We start from the raw sequence: 24,978 nt of genomic DNA, 5'->3' as shown, positions 1-24,978 counted from the left end.
AATAATTAAACATTAAGTCAGAATAGATTAGACATTTGTATCATAGTTACTATTTTTTGAGTCTTTTGATGTGCCTCCTTGGTGACCTATTTATAATATCATCTACTTCTTTTTTTTTTTTGAGACAGGGTGTCAGTCTGTCACCCAGGCTTGAGTGCAGTGGCACGATGACACCTCACTGCAGCCTCAACTTCCTAGGCTCCAACAGTCCTCCCACCTCAACCTCCCGAGAAGCTGGAACTACAGGCATGCATCGCCACCATGTGTGGCTAATTTTTTTTTTTTAATTTTTATTTTTGGTAGAGATGCGGTTTAGCCATGTCACCCAGGCTGGCCTCGAACTTCTGGGCTCAAGTGATCCACCCACCTTGGCCTCCCAAAGTGCTGAGATTACAGGCATGAGCCACCACACCTGACCAAAATCATCTACTTCTTCAGGAGGTTTTTTTTTTTCTTTTTTCCTTCATGAATTTTTAACTTAGATTATTCTTTCTGGTCTATGGGTTTAGCTGAATGCTCCTATCTTCTGAATCTAGCCAATTCATGATGATCTAGGAATTCTACTTTGTGATTTATTTATCCCCCAATTCTCCCATTTCTGATCATATCAGTATAGCTGAGTCAGTGGTCTCCTTGGATGCCAGAAGTTGCATATTGCATAGAATCAAAAGATAAAGGCAATTTGGTTAATGGTTATAAAAAAATTCTGCTACTGCATGTAATAATGCTTGTTACTTTCTAAAGAGTCTCCTGTTTAGAAATGATTGTAATTTATGTAATATGAGTGGATGTTTGAACTTCTAAATAGACTTTTAAATTCCGTCTTGTGAAAAAGGAAGAAGTTCAAATTTGTGTCCAAAATATCATAGACATTGAAAGCCTTTAAAGCCAATTAAAGTCAGTATTGAGTTTAAGATTTTTAAGTCAAGGTCAGAGGAAGGAACTTAAATGTGGAAACTTTGTTTTGAGATGTTGATTCTCTGAAGGCCTGTGGTTAAGAGTATAGACTCTGGCTGGAGTCAGACTGCCAAGGTTTAAATCTCTGCTCTACTGCTTTCTGGCTGTCTTATTCTAGGCAAGTTATGTAACCTCTCTACTGCTCAATTTCTCATCTATGAAGTAGGAATAATAAGAATACATGCCATGCCTGTAATCCCAGCACTTTGGGAGGCTGAGGCGGGCGGATCACAAGGTCAGGAGTTCAAGACCAGCCTGGCCAACATGGTGGAACCCTGTCTCTACTAAAAATACAAAAATTAGCCAGGCGTGGTGGCGGGAGCCTGTAATCCCAGCTACTCAGGAGGCTGAGGCAGGAGAATCGCTTGAACTAGAGAGGCGGAGGTTGCAGTGAGCCAAGATCGTGCCATTGCACTCCAGCCTGGGCAACAAAGCGAGACTCCATCTCCAAAAAAAAAAAAAAAATACTTGCCTCAGGATTATAAAAACTAAGTGAGATAATCTATATAAGGTGCTTAGCATTAAATGCCTGACACTCAGGTACTCAGTAAATTTTAGCTAGCAGTACTCAGTATTTTGAGCACTTACCACATGCTAAGCACCATGCCCATGCACACCACAGGCAGTTTGTAGAAGAAAATGGTTTTTACACCTATTGCTGTGATGCTTACTGAAGCTTATTCGTGTTTCTGTGGACTCCTCGTCTGACATGAACATGAAACAGCTATAGTTTCTTTTTAAAAACCTCTGGCTCATGAAGCTCCTTATAGCACATATTATGGTTACTACTTGTTTGGTATATGCTATTTTCCTCCTGTTTGTGACCTTACTGTCTCAGCTAGGTTCTAAGCCCTTCACAAACTGGAACTGTACATAAAAGTCTTCTTATACCACTAACAGTTATTGAATGGGTACTGGACAAAGTGTTTATTAATAAAAATAACCATGCAAAGTATCATCTTATTTAAAATAGGTTAAGAAATGGAGTTTTTCAGAAAGAACCTACAACTGGAAAAATCATGGTATTAAGGGCAGCTAAACATAAAATTGTACTAATGATAACTAGGCCGGGCGCAGTGGCTCAAGCCTGTAGCCCTGTAATCCCAGCACTTTGGGAGGCCGCGGTGGGTGGATTACCTGAGGTCAGGAGTTTGAGATCAGCCTGGCCAACATGGTGAAACCCCGTCTCTACTAAAAATACAAAAATTAGCCGGGTGTGGTGGCGCATGCCTGTAATCCCAGCTAGTCGGGAGTCTGAGGCAGGAGAATTGCTTGAGCCTGAGAGACAGAGGTTGCAGTGACCTGAGATTGTGCCACTGCACTCCAGCCTGGCCAACAGTGCAAGACTCTGCCTCAAAAAAAAAAAAAAAAAAAAAAAAGATAACTATAGCTATAAAATATACTTGTTCTTTTTCCAAAAAACCTGCATAATACAAAAATAATAATTGGATGATAGGGACAAAATCTCAGAACATGCCAAGAAAAACAAGACCAAGAAAGGGAGGGAATATAAATGTGCCAAATTTTTGTTTGTTTTTTTGAGACAGTCTCACTCTGTTACCCAGGCTGGAGTGTAATGGCATGATCTCAGCTCACTGCAACCTCCGCCTCCTGGATTCAAGTGATTCTCATTCCTCAGCCTCCCGAGTAGCTGGGGTTACAGGCGTGCTCCACTACGCCTGGCTAATTTTTGTATTTTTAGTAGAGATGGGGTTTCTCCATGTTGGCCATGTTGGTCTTGAACTCCTGACCTAAAGTGATCTGCCTGCCTCGGCCTCCCAAAGTACTGGAATTATAGATGTGAGCCACCACACCTGGCCAAATGTGCCAAATTTTTAATATTTCTGAGTGATGGGGGAGATGGTTGTAATTACTTGAAATTTAAATAATTTAAAATGTTTAATTTTTAAATTAATAAGTTGAGGAATATACCGTTAAATATATCATTTAAAGATATGAAAACAACCACTATTAGATATAAAACTAGACTCGGTTACATATTCTAAGTAACGGGAGGAAAGTACAAGGGAAGTTTGGTGGGTTATGCCTTTCAAGGTAGCATAGGAATTCCTTTAAATCGCTAATGAAAAACTGTTTTTCTTCCAGACAAGATGAACCTTCCAATAGCAACCAAGAAATAAACTCTGATGACAGACGACCCCAATGGAGACGAGAAGACCGAATTCCTTACCAAGACAGAGAGAGTTACAGTCAGCCTGCATGGCATCATCGTGGACCTCCACAGCGGGATTGGAAATGGGAAAAAGATGGCTTTAATAATACTAGGAAAAACAGCTTTCCACATTCTTTGAGGAATGGTGGTGGACCAAGAGGACGTTCTGGGTGGCATAAGGGTGTTGCAGGAGGCTCCTCGACTTGGTTTCACAACCATAGTAATTCTGGAGGTGGTTGGCTTTCAAATAGTGGAGCAGTAGATTGGAATCATAATGGTACAGGAAGGAATTCCAGTTGGCTTTCTGAAGGAACAGGTGGCTTTTCCAGTTGGCATATGAACAACAGTAACGGAAACTGGAAATCCAGTGTACGTAGTACAAATAATTGGAATTACAGTGGCCCTGGAGACAAATTTCAACCAGGCAGAAACAGAAATTCTAACTGTCAAATGGAAGACATGACTATGCTATGGAACAAGAAATCTAATAAGTCAAACAAATACAGTCACGACAGATACAATTGGCAGCGGCAAGAAAATGACAAACTTGGTACAGTTGCCACATATAGAGGTCCTTCTGAAGGATTTACAAGTGATAAATTTCCTTCAGAAGGCTTACTCGACTTCAATTTTGAGCAGCTGGAAAGCCAAACCACTAAACAAGCAGACACTGCTACTTCCAAAGTTAGTGGAAAGAATGGCAGTGCGGTAAGGGAAAAGCCTCGTCGCTGGACGCCTTACCCTTCTCAGAAGACTCTGGATTTACAGTCGGGATTGAAAGACATCACTGGTAACAAGTCAGAAATGATAGAGAAACCTCTCTTTGATTTTAGCTTGATAACTACAGGAATACAGGAGCCCCAAACTGATGAAACACCTAATTCCCCAACACAGAAAACACAAAAAGAAATACATACTGGATCTCTTAATCACAAGGCCTCTTCTGATTCCGCTGCTTCCTTCGAGGTGGTGAGACAGTGCCCCACTGCAGAAAAACCTGAACAAGAGCATACACCAAATAAAATGCCATCATTGAAATCCCCACTCCTTCCATGTCCAGCCACTAAATCATTGTCTCAAAAGCAAGATCCAAAGAATATCTCAAAAAACACCAAAACAAATTTTTTTCCCCCTGGAGAACACTCAAATCCCTCGAACAAGCCCACTGCAGAAGATAACCATGGTCCTTACATATCCAAACTGCGTAGTTCATGTCCTCATGTTTTAAAAGGGAATAAAAGTACATTTGGCTCTCAAAAGCAATCTGGTGATAATTTAAATGATACTTTACGAAAGGCCAAAGAGGTGCTACAGTGTCATGAGTCATTGCAAAATCCACTTCTTAGCACTTCTAAAAGTACCAGGAACTATGCAAAAGCAAGTAGAAATGTAGAAGAATCTGAAAAAGGGTCTTTGAAAATTGAGTTTCAAGTGCACGCACTAGAAGATGAAAGTGATGGAGAGACATCTGACACGGAAAAGCATGGAACAAAAATTGGAACCCTAGGTTCTGCAACTACAGAATTGTTATCCGGCAGCACTCGAACTGCTGATGAGAAAGAGGAGGATGACCGCATCCTGAAGACTTCTAGAGAGCTATCCACTTCCCCATGTAATCCCACAGTTCGCCAGAAAGAATCTGAATTACAAATGACATCTGCAGCCAGTCCACACCCTGGCTTATTGCTAGACTTGAAAACCTCTCTAGAAGATGCACAGGTTGATGACTCTATTAAATCTCATGTATCTTATGAAACAGAAGGCTTTGAGAGTACTAGCTTGGATGCAGAGCTTCAAAAAAGTGACATCAGTCAGCCCTCGGGCCCTCTCCTGCCTGAACTAAGTAAGCTTGGCTTTCCTGCCTCACTTCAGAGGGACCTAACCCGGCACATTAGTTTGAAGAGCAAAACTGGAGTACACCTTCCTGAGCCAAACCTCAATAGTGCCCGCCGCATTCGCAATATTAGCGGTCACCGAAAGAGTGAGACAGAGAAGGAGTCTGGGCTCAAGCCAACCCTACGGCAGATTCTAAATGCATCTCGGAGAAATGTCAACTGGGAACAGGTCATTCAGCAAGTAACCAAGAAAAAGCAAGAGCTGGGCAAAGGCTTACCCAGGTGTGTGCTGCTTTTCGGTGTCTTTTTTTTCCTCACTTTCTTTTTAAGTAACCCTTTGACCCTGATCAAGAGAATTCTACGTGTTTCATTTAATTAAATGTTTGCCAACAATATCTGTTGTAGATGTCTTGATTTAATATCAAATAGTGACTGATACTCTATGACAGATGGAATAAAGTATTTCCTAGCAGAGAGTGCAGGTTAAAATGGAAGCACACCTACTTGAGAAACAAGATGGTGGTGTAGGAAAAAAGTCATCGCTTTACAGGGGTAAAATCCGTCACTTTATAGGGGTAGAAAATGACAGCATAAAAATGTAGAGCTATAGATCTGTGTCTTTTTCTAGATCTTAATTTTGGAATGCGTGCTATAACTTAAATACAACTGTTCTCATTACCTTTTACTTAGAACCTACGAATAGTTAACTTTTCTGTATGTACTCTGGGCATTATGTTTATGACTACCACATGCTTTCTCTTAATTAAGCACTTGTGTAATATTTTGGCTCTTCATCTTATGTTGAGGTACTAGACTTTTCTGAATGGTAAAACAGTGTTCAACGTAAGTTTGCTACTTCAAAGTCATAACTCTGCTGCATGATGATACAGTTCTCCAGGCTTCAGGGGCATTTCTGTACTTGTTGAAATAATGGATTTATTTCCCCCCACTTTCCTTTCCCACACCTTGTGAGTAGCACTTGAAATTGTAAGTATAAAGCACTTGTAAGTGCTCAGTAAAAGGGTTTTTTTTGTTGTTTTGGTTTGTTCGCTTTTAAAAATTATATGCTGTATGTATTATTATAGATTTAGCGCTCCATATGAAACAAAACTCAATTTTTACTCCCTCAAATATATTATTATAGCTGTATACAAACCTCTAATCTGGTACTTGTGACAACGTAATATATTTATATCTGTACCACTGACTAGACTGTGAGCTCCTTGAAGACAAGAGCCACCTTACTTTTTATAACTTCAGTGCTTGAGAGAGCCTGGCACATTAAAAAATAATGCCCCTCCCAACAACCATATACAATTTATGTTTTCATTTTTTCTTTCTTCCTTAAGGTTTGGCATAGAAATGGTACCCCTTGTTCAAAATGAACAAGAAGCCTTAGATTTGGATGGGGAACCTGATCTGTCCAGTCTAGAAGGATTCCAGTGGGAAGGTGTTTCCATTTCCTCGTCCCCTGGCTTGGCAAGAAAGCGAAGCCTTTCTGAGAGCAGCGTGATCATGGACAGAGCTCCTTCTGTGTATAGCTTCTTCAGTGAGGAAGGTACAGGCAAAGAAAATGAGCCCCAGCAGATGGTTTTACCTAGTAACTCATTGAGGGCTGGACAGAGCCAGAAAGCAACCATGCACCTCAAACAAGAAGTGACACCTCGGGCTGCCTCCCTCCGAACAGGTGAAAGGGCTGAAAATGTTGCTACCCAAAGGCGACATAGTGCACAGTTATCCTCTGACCATATAATACCTTTGATGCATTTGGCAAAAGACTTGAACAGCCAGGAGAGGTCTATACCACCTTCAGAGAATCAGAATTCCCAGGAGAGTAATGGAGAGGGAAACTGTCTGTCATCAAGTGCATCCTCAGCCCTTGCGATCTCCAGTTTAGCGGATGCAGCCACAGATAGTAGCTGTACCTCTGGTGCTGAACAAAATGATGGCCAAAGTATTAGAAAGAAACGAAGAGCCACTGGAGTGAGTATAATTCCCTCTGCTTTTTGTAGAACATCCCATGTGGCAAGTTGGTTGCTTATGAAAAAAGTTCAACTGTTTTTCTTGGGTATCTGGGATTGTGATTCTCTCAACTTCTAGAAGAATTGTGAGGTTCTTACTTTCATCCTACTGGTTTCTTACACTGAGTAATTCTGCTAAATTAAATGTAATCTAATATGAATGTACAGTACCAGGAAAATATGAAGTCATATCTAAAACCAGTGTCCAAGCCAATGATTCTTTGTATCACTTGACCAAGGATAAGTCACATCTTCAGCTGTAACCCAATCTGTTTTCATAGATGCGTTCTGCACTGCTACTGAAGAAAGGCGTTCTACTTGTAGGGCATGGATGATTGTTGGATTCAGGAGTGATAGGCTTAACACTAAGATGGTTTTAATACTATTAGAGTGCATATATATGAGCAGAGTATAGAAATATTTTTAGTCTGTGTAACTCTGTCCTTCGTCCTTCAGTTACCCAGCCTGGCCTTTAAGAGTCTTTTATTTCATTGATACCACTTCTGCTCTTCCGGCATTTCTGCCGCTAATATTGGCTTAACCCTCTCAGTATCCCTTTCTGAAAAGAAAGAGTTGCTGGTAGTGATACAGTCTGGGATCTGGCAATGTGAAAAAAAATGGGTTCTTCTCTTCATTATTTATTTATTTATTTTATAATATTTTAAAATTTATATTAGAGATGAGGTCTCACAATGTTGTCCATACTGCTCTGGAACTCCTGGACTCAAGCAGTCCTCCTGCCTCAGCCTCCCAAGTAGCGGGGACTGTAAGCATGTGTCACTGTGCTGGGCTTCTCTCATTTAATACTGAGGTGATAAGCATAGTAGTTAAGGTCATGAATTTTAGACTTGCTTCAAATTGCAATTCTGCTCCTTTGAGCTAGATGCTATATGTAGTGGATGTTACTGGATGACTTAAAATACACTTCAAGCTGAGGGATTGTCCTATGACAAAGAGTTTGTCTCATGGACTGTTAAGCTTTTTGTTGTAAAGGTTTTCTTGCTGAAATTTAAAGTAGAAACTATGCCAAGTTATAAATCAGATATATTTATTTTACTGGCTTTGTCTATACTTCTACTTGTGCCTTACTACACCAAGATGAAATGCTTTGCCTGACCTCCATGGGCTTTCCTACCTCTAGGATGCTAGGAGGCACTTCACCCTGGATTCTTTTTTTTAAAATCAGATACGTTTATTCAACTAAAGTTTGTGTTGGTACCACGTGCGTGAGACTTCTACGATCATGTTAGAGATGGTAGCAATAGTGAAGAACAGTGTATGGCTATCTTAGAATTGATTCCTTTTTCTCCTCTTGGATAATGGCTTTTACACATTGGATTTTATTCAGTTTTCTTTATCCCTCCAGGATGGATCTTCTCCTGAACTCCCAAGTCTTGAGAGAAAAAATAAAAGAAGGAAAATTAAAGGAAAAAAAGGTATGGTGCAGAATATTTTGGAAGAAAGAAGTTGGTGTTTTTTGGTTTTTTTTGGGGGGGCGGGTTTTTGGTAACCTCCAACTCTTCGGCTCAAGCAATCCTCTTCTCTCAGCCTCCCGAGTAGCTAGGACTACTGGTATGTGACACTACATTAATTCTTTTTATTTTTTTGTAGAGACAGGGTCTAGCTATATTGCCCAGGCTGGACTCAAACTCCTGGGCTCCAGTGATCCTCTCACCTTGGCCTCCCAAAGTGTTAGGATTATAGATGTGAGCCACCGTGCCCAGCCCCAAGAGGTTCTTGTAGCAGTTCAGCGTTTGTGCAGCTTGACACAGAGCATAGCTTGTCATTTATCAAACACTGATTGTCCATTTACTTTTTTTGGACATTTTTGTTGCCTTGCTTAAGAGGAAAGAAAAGTTTGATTTCCTAATACATCCAGTTACAACTGTAGAAGAAATATATGATGTCACATAGACTTGTAAGCCAAGGTTAGTATACCACTTGGACAATATAAAGCCAGGAAGTTTCCTTGAGCCTTTTCAGTGGGATGAAACGTGTTGGCCCTCTTGGTCATGTATAGCCATTTCTCTCACTTTCAGTTTTTGAGGCATCTTGGTTGCTTCCCCCCTGCCCCACCTCCACACTCCCTTCCTTGGTTGCTTTTCTAAAGTGAATTATGGAAAGAAGTTATTAACATTGCTCCCTCATTGATGTATTTCTGTGATTCTTGCTTTTCCTTGACTCTAACCCAGTTCTAGTATAAGGGCTAGTCCTGGAAGTGATTGGATGAGGCTTGAGTGAGTGGATGTGATGGATAAGGGAGGAGTCAAGGACAACCCACATTTCTGGCTGGGCCAACCAGATGGAGCATATGTAGAGCTAGAAAACTCCATGAGAGGAGCAGATTGAGAATAAAGATGATGAATTCCCTCAGGGATTCTTTGACTTAAAGGACCTTTGAGATAACCTAGCTAGAAATATCATAGTCAGTAGTTGGATATGTGGGTGTGGAGCTTAAGGGAGAGGTCCTGGCATATTGAATAGGAAACAGACAAACACAATGATGGTAAATACATACACAGAACATTTTATTCAAACTAAGTTAAATGTACTATTTCAAAGCTGTATTTTCTTCAGGAAGTCTTCTCTAATAAAAACAATTTTTAAGTCAACTAACAGACTAAATATGGATTGGAAAGAGAGTGCAAGCAGTCTAGGTCCAGAGTCCAATCTAAGCAAAAGTCCTGTGTGAAGACAGTGGTAGATAAAGGAAGAATGGGAAACGAGACCTAGAACAGGTGGTTTGCATGGGACAGATTTCACCTGGAAAGGTGGTGGTAGAAGGCGGTGATTAGATGAGACAGAATGATGTGATGGTACACTGGAGCTTATGAGACACCTCCATCTTAGCAGTTCTCACTTTTGGTTCCTAGCTTTGATATCATTGTGCTTGACTAAATGTTTTATGAATTTCCAATGACCTACTGAGGAGAACATAAAGTCTTATCCTAAATAATGGGTATAGTTTAGTCTTCTGAGCTGTGTGATGAGAGGGAAATCTCTCGTATTAACCTGAACCTTATGGTTTCTTTTGGCAGAACGTTCTCAGGTTGACCAGCTGCTGAATATTTCTTTAAGGGAGGAAGAACTTAGTAAGTCATTGCAGTGCATGGATAACAATCTTCTGCAAGCCCGTGCAGCCCTTCAGACAGCTTATGTGGAAGTTCAGAGGCTACTTATGCTCAAGCAGCAGGTAACGGCATGTGGAGGATTTAATAAAAATGGATCATCTCTGAAATCATGTTTTGTGCTGCCAAACCCATGTCTGGAGTCACCCCAAAGGCAATGGCAGGGGAGTTTCCACAAGGGAAGTGCCCCAGACTGTGCCTAATGGGGGACAGTTAGGATTCCAAAGAAAGAAGCACTAAATGCCAGGGTGATGAGTCCAAAGCATTTATTAGGAGAGCTTACTTACAGAGTAGGCTGCAGCAGTCCCCACAAGGGTCAGCAAGAAAGGGGTGTTCTCCCTAGGTATATCCACAGCCAGGGGGCGGGATGTGGAGTTTATATGAGGGTTTAAGGAATTTGGCTCAGGGCCAGGGCCAATTTCTTTCAGTGTTTTGGGCAACAACCTAGATACTTTTATCAGTTCCTGGGAATCTTCAAGGCCCCAGGTAGGGTTCAAGCCTGCTGGAGAAAACCTGCGGCTGGCTGGGTCACAGAGCAGTCAAGACACTCTGATTTTTGGTCAGGACATAGAAGAAAAATGGGGAGACCTAGAGGACCTTATAAGTTGGATTTCAAAATGCTTAATAAAATACTTTATTTTTAGATAACTATGGAGATGAGTGCACTGAGGACCCATAGAATACAGATTCTACAGGGATTACAAGGTATTCAGAGGGCATCTGATGGATTGGGCCCTCTATAGCGTGTTACTTTTTTGTTTTCTCTGCTTTTTTTTTTTTTTTTTTTTTTTGGAGACAGAGTCTTGCTCTATTTCCCAGGCTGGAGTGCAGTGGTGCAATCTCTGCTCACTGCAACCTCTGCCTCCCAGGTTCAAGTGATACTCGTGCCTCAGTATTTGATTAGCTGGAATTACAGGTGCCCACCCCACCCCCAGCTAATTTTTGTATTTTTAGTAGAGACAGGGTTACAGGGTTTTGCCATGTTGGCCAGACTGGTCTCAAACTCCTGACCTCAGGTGATCCGCCTGCCTCAGCCTCCCAAAGTTCTGGGATTACAGGAGTGAGCCACTGCACCAGGCCTTTTTGTTCTCTTTGAGGGGATGAAAAGTAGTCATGAAAATGTCATGTTATTTCTCTCCTGTCTCCTTGGTTTCATCCTTTTTTTTGTTTGTTTTTTTTTTGAGACAGTGTCTTGCTCTGTCACTCAGGCTGGAGCGCAGTGGCACAATCATGGCTCACTGCAGCCTCGACCTCCTGGGCTCAAGCGATTTTCCCACCTCACTCCCCCCAGTAGCTGGGACTACAGACGTGTGTCACCATGCCTGGTTATTAAAATTTTTAACTTTTAATTTTATAAAATTATAATTTAAAATTGTAAAAATTTAAAGGTTATAAAAAGTTATATAAAATTATAAAAAGTTATAAAAATTAAAAAATGCTTTTATAGAGATGGAATCTCCCAGTGTTTCCCAGGATAGTCCCAAACTCCTGGGCTCAAGCAGTCCTCCTAACTCGACCTCCCAAATGGTTGGGATTACAGGCCTGAACCACCACGCCTGGCCAGTTTCTTCCTTCTATAGAAAGGTCTGTAAACTGTGCATCCCAAAAATGTTTAGCAACAGACAATATGTTATGGAAAGAGTTTTGATTAGGAATCAAAAGGCCTGGGTTCAAATCTTCACCCTTCCATTAGTAGCCTATATAACTTTGGATAAGTCATTTAAAATTTGAAAAATTGGAATGTTGCTAGGCACAGTGCCTCATGCCTGTAATCCCAGCACTTTGGGAGTCTGAGGCAGGTGGATTCCTTGAGCCCAGAAGTTTGAGACCAGCCTGGGCAATGTGGTGAAACCCTGTCTCTACAAATAAATACAAAAATTATTGATAATTATTATTAGTAATAATAATAATTCCAGCCTGACCAACATGGTGAAACCCCATCTCTACTAAAAATACAAAAATTAGCTGGGCATGGTGGCATGCTCCTGTAATCCCAGCTACTCAGGACGCTGAGGCAGGAGAATCGCTTGGACCTGGGAGGTGGAGGTTGCAGTGAGCCGAGATTGCGCCACTGCACTCCAGCCTGGGCGACAGAGTGAGACTCTGTCTCAAAAAAATAATAACAATAATGGCTGGGCATAGTGGCATGTGCCTATAATCCCAACTGCTTGGGAGGCTGAGGCAGGAGAATTGCTTGAGTCCAGGAGGTCAAGGCTGCAGTGAGCAGTGTTTGCACCACTGCACTGCAGCCTGGGTGACAAAGCGAGACCCTATCTCAAAAAAAAAAAAAAAAAAAAAAAAAGAATGTTGATGCCTATTCTCTCTGTATCCTTGGTGGTTGTAGAGATTATATTCTCCATGTTTCGGAGAATTATGAGGGACTATACTAATATACTTATTTATAATTCTTTTCTAATGTTTAAAAATACAAATTGGCTCAGACGCAAATGACTTTTCAGATAACGTTTTTGCATTTCTATGTATGTATGTTTCCCATTCTAGAAACATATGAACCTTCTGAGCACCCAGACCAGGTTCCCTGTAGCCTCACACGAGAACGAAGGAACAGTAGATCTCAAACATCCATTGATGCCGCACTGCTGCCCACTCCCTTTTTCCCACTTTTTCTGGAGCCTCCATCTTCCCATGTGTCTCCATCACCCACCGGAGCCTCTCTTCAAATAACCACGTCTCCTACTTTCCAAACCCATGGCAGTGTCCCTGCTCCAGACTCATCAGTTCAGATTAAACAAGAGCCCATGTCTCCTGAACAAGATGAGAATGTGAATGCTGTGCCACCAAGCTCTGCCTGCAATGTGTCCAAGGAATTACTGGAAGCTAATAGTATGTAAGCTTTTCTCTGGGTTAAGGGCATCCCAGTAGTGAGACTGGGGCATTTTTATATGAGTGATATAAGCCATACTTGCTCATTAAAACTAAAATGAGCAAGTACAACTAATTTGTCACTGGAATTCTCTTCATATATACAGGAGGATTCTTTTAAAATATTTTAGAGAATGTAATTTAAATATCAGTCATTTTCTTTCATTTCCTCTAATCTAGGGTTAGAGTTGACTTTGTATTAGTACCCACAAGGTTCCATTTATTAGGATAAGTACAAAATTTGTTTCGTGTGAAATAAATGGGGTTGAAGTTAATTCAGCCAATTTTCTGAATAAGGTCTATCCTCTGAATTTCTTTGCACTTACTGTCTATATAATCTCAAATACAAACCAGGATTAATATAAGCTTGAGAGGCAGGTGGCCATGATGGGGGTTGGAATCATCTACTAAGAACTTGCTGTTGAGAAATAGCCAGGTTTTTCACTCTTTTCAAAAAATAACACTTACCTGGTTATCATTTGAGAATACGTCTAAGCTATGTAAAATCCTGTTAGAAGTTTGCATTACCACAGTGGTGCTGTATTTGAAAATTAAGTCCAACAAACTGGCATTGTGTGGTTTCCTGAGCAAAAGCAAAAAGTTTAAAAAATTACTCTAGATTTTACTACCAGTACTATGTTGCAATATTAATCTAGATGTTAGTATCAAATGTATAGCTTATTTATTTATTGAGACAGAGTCTCACTCTGACACTCAGGCTGGAGTATGGTGGCATAATCACAGCTCACCACAGGCTTGACCTCCTGGGCTCAGGTGATCCTCCCGTCTCACCCTCCAGAGGAGCTAGGACTACAGATGCCTGCCACCATGCCCGGCTAATTTTTGTATTTTTTTTTTTTTTTTTATGTAGAGATGGGGATTCACCATGTTGCCCAGGCTGGTCTTGATCTCCTGGGCTCAAGTGATCCACCCACCTTGGCCTCCCAAAGTGCTCGGATTACAGGTGTGAGCCACTGCGCGTGGCTTAGCATATATATATATGTGTGTATATATATATATATATATATTTTTTTTTTTTTTTTTTTTTTGAGACAGTTTCGCTTTTTGTTGCCCAGGCTGGTGTGCAATGGCATGCTCTTGGCTCACGGCAACCTCTGCCTCCCAGGTTCAAGTGATTGTCCTGTCTCAGCCTCCCGAATAGCTGGGATTATAGGCGCCCACCACCATGCCCAGCTAATTTATGTATTTTTAATAGAGACAGGGTTTCACCATGTTGGCCAAGCTGGTCTTGAACTCCTGACCTCAAGTGGTCCGACCGCCTCGGCCTTCCAAAGTGCTGGGATTACAGACATGAGCCACCTTGCCCAGCCCCTAGCATATTTTTAAAAATTATTTTAAATTTTTGTGGGTACATAGTAGGTGTATATATTTATGGATTACATGAAATATTTTGGTACTATTATTTTTCATATTACATATTATTTCAATCTTTCTTAAATCATATTTTTGTGTTTACATGTAGAACTTGTACAAAGGAGCAGTCATATATAACCTGACTTTTTCCATTTAATATATAACGATTTTTCTTTCGTAAAAATAATTTATCTAAAGTATTTTATATTACAAGTTGCATAATCTGGATAAACAATAATTTATGTGGTGAATCTTTTTTGAATATTTAGTTTTCTAACTTTTTTCATATTCTGTATAACACTGCATTGTATATGTCTTTGAGTACATCTGTGATTATTTCATCACTTTTAATTCCTAAACATGAAGTAACTAAGTCAAAGGAAACTGACATTTCTAAGTCAGCAAATTTTTTTAACTACTAAGGTGTATCTAAATTGGATGGGTGTGGATAATGAAAACTTCAAAGAAATAAAAGTAAAAGGACTTCAGCTAAGTAGACATTTAAGTGTCTACTAAGAATAAACCACAATGTTAAATGTGTGGACATTTAAAACAAGAAAAAAGATTGATAGAAACAATCCCTCCCCACAAGGAGCTTTTGTAGGGAATAAGACACACAGTGTCTGTGAGATTCACGCAAGGCAGAGGGTAGTAAGTGTTGTCATAGGAGTGTATGTAGGTGATGGGAAACTGAGGGGTGAGATACCAGCTGAAACAGTCATGGTTTTCTGAACATATCATTGAAATATTTGGTAGAGTTTCAGTCAGTGATAAATTGCAGCAGACACAAAAAGGATGCAATAATTTTTTTCCTCTCAATTCAGGAGAGATCAGTGACAGTTGTCCAGTTTATCCAGTCATCACTGCTAGATTGTCCTTATCAGAGTCAACAGAAAGTTTCCATGAGCCTAGCCAAGAACTGAAGTTTTCTGTGGAGCAAAGAAATACCAGAAACAGAGAAAACTCTCCCTCTTCCCAATCAGCTGGTCTTTCTAGCATAAATAAAGAAGGGGAAGAGCCAACCAAAGGCAATAGTGGGTCTGAAGCCTGTACCAGTTCTTTTCTAAGATTGTCTTTTGCTTCAGAAACCCCTTTGGAGAAGGAACCCCACTCTCCAGCTGACCAGCCTGAACAACAGGCAGAATCCACTTTGACATCAGCTGAGACTAGGGGAAGCAAGAAAAAGAAGAAACTTCGGAAGAAGAAAAGTCTACGGGCTGCCCATGTTCCTGAGAATAGTGACACTGAACAGGATGTTTTGACTGTTAAACCTGTAAGGAAAGTAAAAGCTGCAAAGTTAATTAAAGGGGGGAAAGTAACAACCTCCACTTGGGAAGACAGCAGGACTGGTAGGGAGCAGGAGAGTGTCAGAGATGAGCCAGATAGTGACTCGTCTCTGGAAGTCCTAGAAATTCCTAATCCTCAGTTAGAAGTAGTAGCCATTGATTCTTCAGAATCAGGAGAAGAGAAACCAGACAGCCCATCTAAAAAGGATATTTGGAACTCTACAGAGCAAAACCCACTAGAAACGTCTCGTTCTGGGTGTGATGAAGTTAGCTCTACCAGTGAAATTGGCACTCGCTATAAAGATGGCATCCCTGTAAGGTAAGAATATTGTATTGGTCCAGTCAGAACAACTTTCACCAACTTTATTTTTTTAAATAGAATTTTAAATTATGAATCAGAATTTCTTTAAAAACCAAACTTTATGTGAATGCAGTAGGGATTGTGGATATGGAAAAATTAAGGCTCAGCAGTAGAGATTTTCTGCTTTCTCTTTTGACTGTGTTATAAATATTCGCTCTGCTTTTATTTCCCTTCATTAAGAAATTTCAGATGGAAAAACTAATCTCTTATATCATTGCTACTTTGTCCATTGTTTAGAAAAATCCTTTGAGTCAGGAAATTTTTACTTTTACTACCTGCCTTGTTCACACAGATGCTGAGAACACTTTTGCTATTATTTTGTAGTGTGGCAGAAACTCAGACTGTGATCTCCTCCATAAAAGGATCAAAGAATTCTTCAGGTATTTGCTGTTCAGTTTTATTTAAGTTAACCACAGAATTAAAAGCCTTGTAAATATTAAAGCCAGGATTTAAACCTACTTAAATATATTTATAGAATAGGAGAATGGGGAGGGGTTTATCACCAAGAGGATTGCCTTGATCAACAGTTCCGATATTCTTAAAACCTCAAATCCTGGTCTTTCACATTCTTATTCTCATCTATCTGATTGATTGACTGATTGTAACAGAGTCTTGCTCTGTCACCTGGGCTGGAGTGCAGTGGCGCTATCTCTACTCACTGCAACTTCCACCTCCGAGGTTCAAGCAGTTCTCCTGCCTCAGCCTCCCAAATAGCTGGGACCACAGGTACGCGCCATCACTCCTGGCAAATTTTTTTTTTGTATTTTTAGTAGAGACAGGGTTTTGTCATGTTGGCCAGGCTGGTCTCGAACTCCTGGCCTCAAGTGATCCTCCTGTCTTGGCCTCCCAAAGTGCTGGGATTACAGGCGTGAGCCACCATGCCTGGCCTTTCTCATCTGTCTTATCCGGCTCCCTTATCTGTTCAACTAATTAGTATTAAGGTTTCATTGGCTCTAAGGATATTTGCTTTCAGAAGGAACTGCTTAAGGAATACTACGTTACTCAAAGAAATAACATTTTGGAAGTGTGGGAGAGATTGGGTACCTTCCAAGTATCACTCAAAGCTCTTTTTCTTTTTTTTTTTTTTTTTTGAGACGGAGTCTTTGTCGCCCAGGCTGGAGTCCAGTGGTATAATCTTGACTCACTGCAACCTCTGCCTCTGGGTTCAAGTGATTCTCTTGCCTCAGCCTCCCCAAATAACTGGGACTACAGGCACACACCACCACGCTTGGCTAATTTTTGTATTTTTAGTAGAGATGGGGTTTCACCATGTTGGCTAGGCTGGTCTCCAACTCCTGACCTCAGGTGATCTGTCCATTTTGGCCTCCCAAAGTGCTGGGATTACAGGTGTGAGTCACCACGCCTGGCCCAAAAGCTCATTATATAATTATCTGTCTTTTTCCTAAGTGAAAGGCCTTCTCTGCCTTTGCTTATTATGCAGTCTTCATAGTGAAGATGGGTATTGAAAATTGTAGTAGTCTGATAGGGGAACTAAGATTTAAGAGATCTACTTTTGGTTTAATCTAGGGGCTACTGTACTGTATAATAGTTCTGATTTTTGAGTATCTTTTCAGACTCTAGCAGACATGTCTCTGAAACCTATTCTTGTTTTCCAGAAATATCTTCAGAGCCAGGAGATGATGATGAACCCACAGAAGGAAGCTTTGAGGGACACCAAGCTGCCGTAAATGCAATTCAGATATTTGGGAACTTGCTATATACCTGTTCAGCAGATAAAACTGTTCGGGTTTATAATCTGGTGGTAAGTTGATAGAACATGTAGAATGTTTTTGGTTGCAGGTTTTGGAAAATCCAGTTTATACTTTTTTAAACAATAAAGGGAATTTGTTGGCTGTCTGAAGCCTGAGATTGACTTTAGATGCATTTAATCCAGTAGCCCAGCAAGGTCACTGGGGACTTAATTTCTTTTTGTCTCACTACTCTGCCTTCTCTGGTATCACCTCTTCCTGAAAGCTAGTTCCCCTCCTGCTTACAGGGTAAATGTCAGGAGCCACTGGAGTCTCTTTTTCCCTCCCACCAGCACAGAAGGGTCCTGTGTTTTATTCCCTGAACGATCACCTTTGCCTGTGGCAAAGGGGGTTGGGATTACACCAGTGGTCTTGGACTGTTCAGGTCCCAACGCTGGAGTTGGTAATGGGGTCACTTGCATAGCAGCTACATAATAGAGGAGGGATGAAGTGAATATGGGGAAGTACTGGAGGAGGTATTTTCCCTGACAAGTGATTGATTACAGAGTTCAAGTTATTAAGGAGAGCAACACTTTTCCGCTGCCTCACACTTAGTATTATCTGATGCTTATTACTCTTGAAAGAATGAACTTTTGAGTTTTGAATTTGAATTTGTTAATAAACTAATTATGTTTATGAACAATGAAGGCTTAAGAAATTTGAAGAACATGATGTCTGAATGAACACCATGAAAATATTTAAAATTGCTAGAGTCAGTGAAAATTAAAAAGTTAGATGATGGACCAGGAAAATGTGTTTGCTATATAGGCAACAGGTATGTAGATTCCTTTAGCTTAATGATGTGAGGATTAACACGTATGACTGAAAAAAGGAAGCAGTGCTACCAGGATGTAAAAGTGTAAGATCTAGGGGAACAGGATATCAAAATATGTATGCGTATGTATATATGTACATTCTAAATAGATCTCAGTATGTGCACTGAGATAACATTTGGAATGTACCCATAAGAAACACCACCAGTGGCCGGGCACAGTGGCTCACACCTGTAATCCCAGCACTTTGGGAGGCCAAGGTGGGCAGATCATGAGGTCAGGAGATTGAGACCATCCTGGCTAACGTGGTGAAACCCCATCTCTACTAAAAATACAAAAAATTAGCCGGGCGTGGTGGCGGGCACCTGTAGTCCCAGCTACTCGGGAGGCTGAGGCAGGAGAATGGCGTGAACCCAGGAGACAGAGCTTGCAGTGAGCTGAGATCGCGCCACTGCACTCCAGCCTGGGCGACAGAGCGAGACTCTGTCAAAAAAAAAAAAAAAAGAAACAACACCAGAACCACTAGACCTGTGATAGCACCTGACATGTTTTTGAATACCATGGTGCATTCTCACAAACTGCTTATCAAATGCTCATCTTTTGTGGGAAATTAGCTACAGTTTGGATTTGCTAGGTCCTTGGTTCATATGTCAGAAAGCTTTGCCCTAAACGTTAATTAAAATTCTGGCTGTCTTACAGTGTTGCCATAAGTATTTTTTGGTATGGCTCAACTAACATATGCTTTCAGATACCTCATTGCCTGTGACTGTTTGCTAGGCACTTGGTGAACATACATTTACTGAGCATCTTTTGTGTACCAGGTGCTGTTTTAGACACGAGGATACAGCAGTTAACTGAATGTTTTAGCATCTTTTTGTTGAGGAAATATATTATCTAATCCTCCTATATCTCATAAGTAATAATCTGGTCTGTGCTTAAACTTTAGAGTCGGAAATGTATTGGTGTCTTTGAGGGTCATACCTCCAAAGTTAACTGCCTCCTGGTTACTCAGACCTCTGGGAAGAATGCTGCCCTTTACACCGGGTCCAGTGACCATACCATCCGCTGCTATAATGTTAAGGTAGGTGGGTCCAGAGAAATCCAAAGTGGTTCATATTGAGTCGCCTTTGTATTTACTGTGTGGAGTGGAGACACTGTGGCAGACGCTTCATTCTACCCACCATCTCCTTTTTGCTTCTAAACAATGTTTAGCACATTGTTGTAGCCTTAGGAAGATATGAGACTTAGACATAAACCATATTTTCTGTCTCTCTCCACCAGTATTTTTTCACTTCCAACTATTAATAATATACCTTCCTTGGTCTTTGCCATAAATGTTATGCATATCATATGTCAAAACTAATCCTAGATAGAATAAAGAGAAAAATGTAGGCCGGGCGCAGTGGCTCACGCCTCTAATCCCAGCACTTTGGGAGGCAGAGGCGGGTGGATTCACCTGAGGTTGGGAGTTTGAGACCAGCCTGACCAACATGGAGAAACCCTGTCTCTACTAAAAATACAAAATTAGCCAGGCATGGTGGTGCATGCCTGTAATTGCAGCTACTTGGGAGGCTGAGGCAGGAGAATCGCTTGAACCCAGGAGGTGGAGGTTGCAGTGAGCTGAGATTGTGCCACTGCACTCCAGCCTTGGCAACAAGAGCGAAGCTCCGTCTCAGGAAAAAAAAAAAAAAAAGAGCAAAATGTATAAACTTTTTAAATCTACAGAATTAGAAATGGACATCTCCTCTGAGAGTTTTTTAAACTTAAATGCACTGAAAGAAATGAGAAAATTACATTTAAAATTATATACAATATGTTTTTAATTTCTTTAAAAGATGGAGATATGTGAAGCAGAATTTATGACTATCATTAAGTTTATAACATAGGTGGAATATATGTGATAACAGGAACATAAGGGGGAGGGAATGGAGCTGTGCTAGGACAAGGATCTTATATTTTACTGGGAATAAGTAATAATTTGAACTAGCTTGTTAGAATTTTAAAAATATAATCCCTAGAGGCACTGGCTCACAACTTTAGTGTGCATCACACTGACCTGCACAGCTTGTTAAAACACATATTACTGGTCCCCACTCCCAGAGGTGTTTTTTGTTTGTTTGTTTTTTGTTTTTTAAGGGACAGGGTCTCACCATGTTGCTCAGGCTGGTTTTGAACTCCTGAGGTCAGGCAGTCCTCCCACCTTGGCCTCCCAAAGTGCTGAGATTACAAGCGTGAGCCACCACACGCAGCCCTTCCCAGAGTTTCTGATCCAGTAGGCTTGGGATCAAGCTCCCAAATTTACATTTCTAGGCGAGGTACTATGGTTCATGTCTGTAATCCCAGCACTTTGGGAGGCCAGAGCAGGAGGATTGCTTGAGGCCAGGAGCTCAAGACCAACCTGGGCAACATAGCAAGACCCTGTCTCTATAAAAAATAAAAATCAGCTGGGTGTGGTGGCGCACACCTATAGTCCTAGCTGTTCGGGAGGCTGAGGTGGGAGGATTGCTTGAGCCCAGGAGTTCAAGGTTATAGTGAGCTGTGCTTGTGTCACTTCACTACAGCCTGGGTGACAGAACAAGAACCTGCCTCAAAAAAGCATAAAAATTAACCAAAACAAAAAGAATTTACATTTCTAATAAGTTATTAGGTGATACTGGTGCAGATGGTTTGGGGACCGCACTTTGAGAAATACTGCCCTAGAGTAATTACTAAAAGAATAATGCAAAGAGGATCATGAGGTCAGGAGTTTGAGACCAGCCTGGCCAACCTGGTGAAACCCTGTCTCTACTGAAAATATGAAAATTAGTCGGGTGTGGTGACGCACACCTGTAATCTCAGCTACTCGGGAGGCTGAGGCTGGAGAATCACTTGAACCCAGGAGGCAGAGATTTCAGTCAGCCAAGATCATGCCACTGCACTCCAGCCTGGGTGACAGAGCAAGACTCTGTCTCAAAAAAAATAGAAAAAAAAAAAAAAAAAAAAAAAAAAGAACAATGTAAAGAAATTGAGCTTAGAAAGTCAATTGAGGAATTAAAATGGTGAGCTAAAAATATACTTAAGGCTGGGCGCGGTGGCTAACGCCTGCAATCCCAACACTTTGGGAGGCCGAGGCGGGCGGATCACGAGGTCAGGAGATCGGGACCACCCTGGCTAACACGGTGAAACCCCGTCTCTACTAAAAATACAAAAAATTAGCCGGGTGTGGTGGCAGGCGCCTGTAGTCCCAGCTACTCGGAAGGCTGAGGCAGGAGAATGGTGTGAACCCGGGAGGCGGAGCTTGCAGTGAGACAAGATAGCGCCACTGCACTCCAGCCTGGGCGAAAGAGCGAGACTCCGTCTCAAAAAAAATAAAAAAATAAAAAAAAAATACTTAATACAAGAGAAGGTAGAAGGAGAAATAGAAGAATAAAAATGAGACAAATAGAAAGCAAATAGCAAATTGGAGACCTAAATTTACCCATATTTAATAATTATATGAAATGTGAGTGAACTGACACTAAAATCAAAAGACAGAAATTGGCTGGATACAAAAGTAGCATCAAAATCTTTGTTGTCTACAAGAGACACACTTTTATTTTTGAGACAAGGTCTTGGCCTGTCACCCTGGCTAGAGTGCAGTGGCGTGATCATAACTCATTGCAGCCTCGAACTCCTGGGCTCAAGTGATCCTTCCGCCTCAGCCTCCCGAGTAAATTGGGATTACAGGCACATGTCACTATGGTTTGCCAATTAAAATTTTTTTTTTTTTTTTTTAGAAATAGGGTCTCGCTATGTTGCGTAGGCTATTCTAAAGCTCCTGGGCACAAGCAGTCCTCCTGCTTTGGTCTCCCACAGTGCTGGGATTACAGGCATGCACCACCATGCCCAGGCAAAGAGACATACTTTAAATGTAAAGACAAAATAGGTTGAAAGTAAAAGAATAAGAATGGAAGAAGATATACTATGCAAATAGTAACAGAGCTGGAGTGGTTATGTTAATATCGAGCAAGCAGACTTTAAGACACGTGACTGGGCACTGCAGCTCATGCCTGTATCCTACTTTGGGAGGCTGAGGTGGGAGGATCACTTGAGACTATAAGTTCCAGACCAGCCTCGGTAACATAATGAGATCCCGTCTCCACAAAAAATAAAAAAATGAGGCAAGCATGGTTATGTGTACCTGTAGTCCTAGCTACTTGGGAGGCTGAGGTGGGAGGATCATTTGAGCTGAGTAATTTGAGGTTATAGTGAGCTATGACAATGCCACTGCACTCCAGCCTGGGTGACAGAGTGAGACGCTGTCCCTTTAAAAAATGAAAAAGACAAGGAATACTACTGGAGAAAGGAGGCTATCCCATAATGATGAGTCAGCACACCCGAAAGATATAACAATTATAAGTACAGGTACCTAATAACAGAGCTCTAAAATACGTGAAACAATAACTGATAGAACTGAAAGGAGAAGTAGACAAATTTACAATTATAGTTGGGGACATTAACAACCCTTTCTCAGTAATTGATAGACTACTAAATAAAAAACTATGAAGGATATACAAGAACTGTACAACACTGGCCGGGTGTGGTGGCTCATGCCTGTAATCCCAGCACTTTGGGAGGCTGAGGCGGGTGGATCACTTGAGGTCAGGAGTTCGAGACCAGCCTAGCCAACATGGCGAAACCGCATCTCTACTAAAAATACAAAAAAATTAGGCTGGCTGTGGTGGCTTAATGCCTGTAATCCCAGCACTTTGGGAGGCCAAGGTGGGCATATCACCTGAGGTCAGGAGTTTGAGACCAGCCTGAACAACGTGGTGAAACCTATCTCTACTAAAAATACAAAAATTAGCTGGGTGTGGTGCGTCTAAAAAAATAAGTAAACTCCGTCTCAAAAAATAAGTAAACAAAAATAAAAATACAAAAAAATTAGCTGGGCCTGGTGGTACGTGCCTGTAATCCCAGCTACTCAGGAAGCTGAGGCAGGAGAATCACTTGAACCTGGGAGGTGGAGGTTGCAGTGAGCTGAGATTGCGCCACTGTACTCCAGCCTGGGCAACAGAGAAAAACTTCATTTCAAAAAAAAAAAAAAGAACCGTACAACATCGTTAACGATCAAGATCCAATTAACATTTATAGGACATTCCACTCAAAATTGCAGAATACACTTTTTTTTCAAGAATGTGCACATAGAACATTCACCAGGACCACATGCTGGGCTATTAAATAAATTTCAATCAATTTAAAAGCACCAAAATCATACAGAGTATGTTCTCTAACCACAATGACATTTATTAGAAAGCAGTAACAGAAATCTAAGAAATCCCCAAATATAGGGAGATGAAAATAAGATACTTCTAAATCATTGTGGTTCAAAGAAGGAATCACAAGGGAAATTAGAAAATACCTAACTAAATGAAAATTCAACGTATCATTTGTAGGATGCAGCTAAAGCACTGCTAAAAGGGACATTCGTAGTTTTAATTGCTTCTATTAGAAAAGAAGAAAGCTTTAAAATCCAAGAAACTAGAAAAAGAGGCTGGGCACAGTGGCTCATGCCTGTAATTCTAGTGCTTTGGGATTTTGAGGTGGGAGGATCATTTGAGGCCAGGAGTTCAAGCCTAGCTAGGCAACTTGTACAAACCTGTAAAAAATTATACAAACTTGTAAAAAAAAATTCTAAGCATATTTTGGCAAGAAATAGTCTTACATAAAACCAGGGGGAAAAGCTGTAACTTAAGATAGGACAAACATAGGTTTGGTATATGTTGTAAGGGGCTTACACCTTTAAATTCCTATAGCCAGGTGCAGTGGTTCATGCCTATAATCTTAACACTTTAGGAGGCCAAGTTGGGAGGATCGCTTGAGCCCAGGAGTTCAAGAACAGCCTAGGCAACATGGCGAGACCTCATCTCTCCAAAAAAAATTTAAAAATTAACTAGGCATGCGCGATGGCCCACGCCTGTAGTTCCAGCTACTCGGGAGGCTGAGGTGGGAGGATTCCTTGAGCCTCGGAGGTCAAGGCTGCAGTGAGCAGTAATCACGTCACTGCACTCTAGCCAGGAGGCAGAGCGAGACCTTGTCTTTCAAAAAACAAATACATAAATAAATCCCTAAACATACATTGACAAAAAACAAGCAAGTCTCTTAAAAAGAAATACAAATAACTGAAAAAAATACAATCTTGCAAATAAATGCAAATTAAAACCAAAGTACAAGGAATACCATTTTTACTCACAATATTAGCAAAAACTCTTTTAAAAGGCTTTTCAGTATTAAGGGTTCTAACGTGTAGTCTTTGGCATAGCAGGACCGTACACTAGTGAAAAAGATTTTGTAACCATTTTTTGACATTGAGACATAACTTCATACAGTAAAGCACACAGATTTTAAGTATACAGCTTGATGAATTTTTCTGCAGATATTTGTTTGTATAACTACCACAAAGATCAAAACATAGACCATT

At 40.9% G+C, this 24,978-nt stretch overlaps 1 protein-coding gene across 4 annotated transcripts in view; it reads left to right on the top strand.

The window, feature by feature from the left end:
- Nucleotides 1-24,978, top strand: part of ZNF106 (zinc finger protein 106) — a 79,230-nt gene that overhangs the window by 36,707 nt on the left and 17,545 nt on the right. Inside the window, exons 5-14 of one of the 4 annotated variants that reach the window (XM_008973214.5) lie at nt 3,064-5,247; nt 6,315-6,948; nt 8,353-8,422; nt 10,025-10,179; nt 10,759-10,819; nt 12,617-12,958; nt 15,457-15,976; nt 16,343-16,398; nt 17,635-17,780; nt 19,486-19,620. In XM_008973214.5, coding sequence (XP_008971462.4) covers nt 3,064-5,247; nt 6,315-6,948; nt 8,353-8,422; nt 10,025-10,179; nt 10,759-10,819; nt 12,617-12,958; nt 15,457-15,976; nt 16,343-16,398; nt 17,635-17,780; nt 19,486-19,620 — 4,303 coding nt within the window. Of the gene's footprint in view, nt 1-3,063; nt 5,248-6,314; nt 6,949-8,352; nt 8,423-10,024; nt 10,180-10,758; nt 10,820-12,616; nt 12,959-15,195; nt 15,977-16,342; nt 16,399-17,634; nt 17,781-19,485; nt 19,621-24,978 lie in introns of all 4 variants that reach the window. The other 3 variants (XM_003805607.6, XM_034938575.3, XM_008973221.5) reach the window with 3 other exon arrangements.

This window comes from Pan paniscus, chromosome 16 (genome assembly GCF_029289425.2).
Source record: "Pan paniscus chromosome 16, NHGRI_mPanPan1-v2.0_pri, whole genome shotgun sequence".
Taxonomy (NCBI): domain Eukaryota; kingdom Metazoa; phylum Chordata; class Mammalia; order Primates; family Hominidae; genus Pan; species Pan paniscus.
This window is presented reverse-complemented; position numbering and strand designations above follow the sequence as displayed.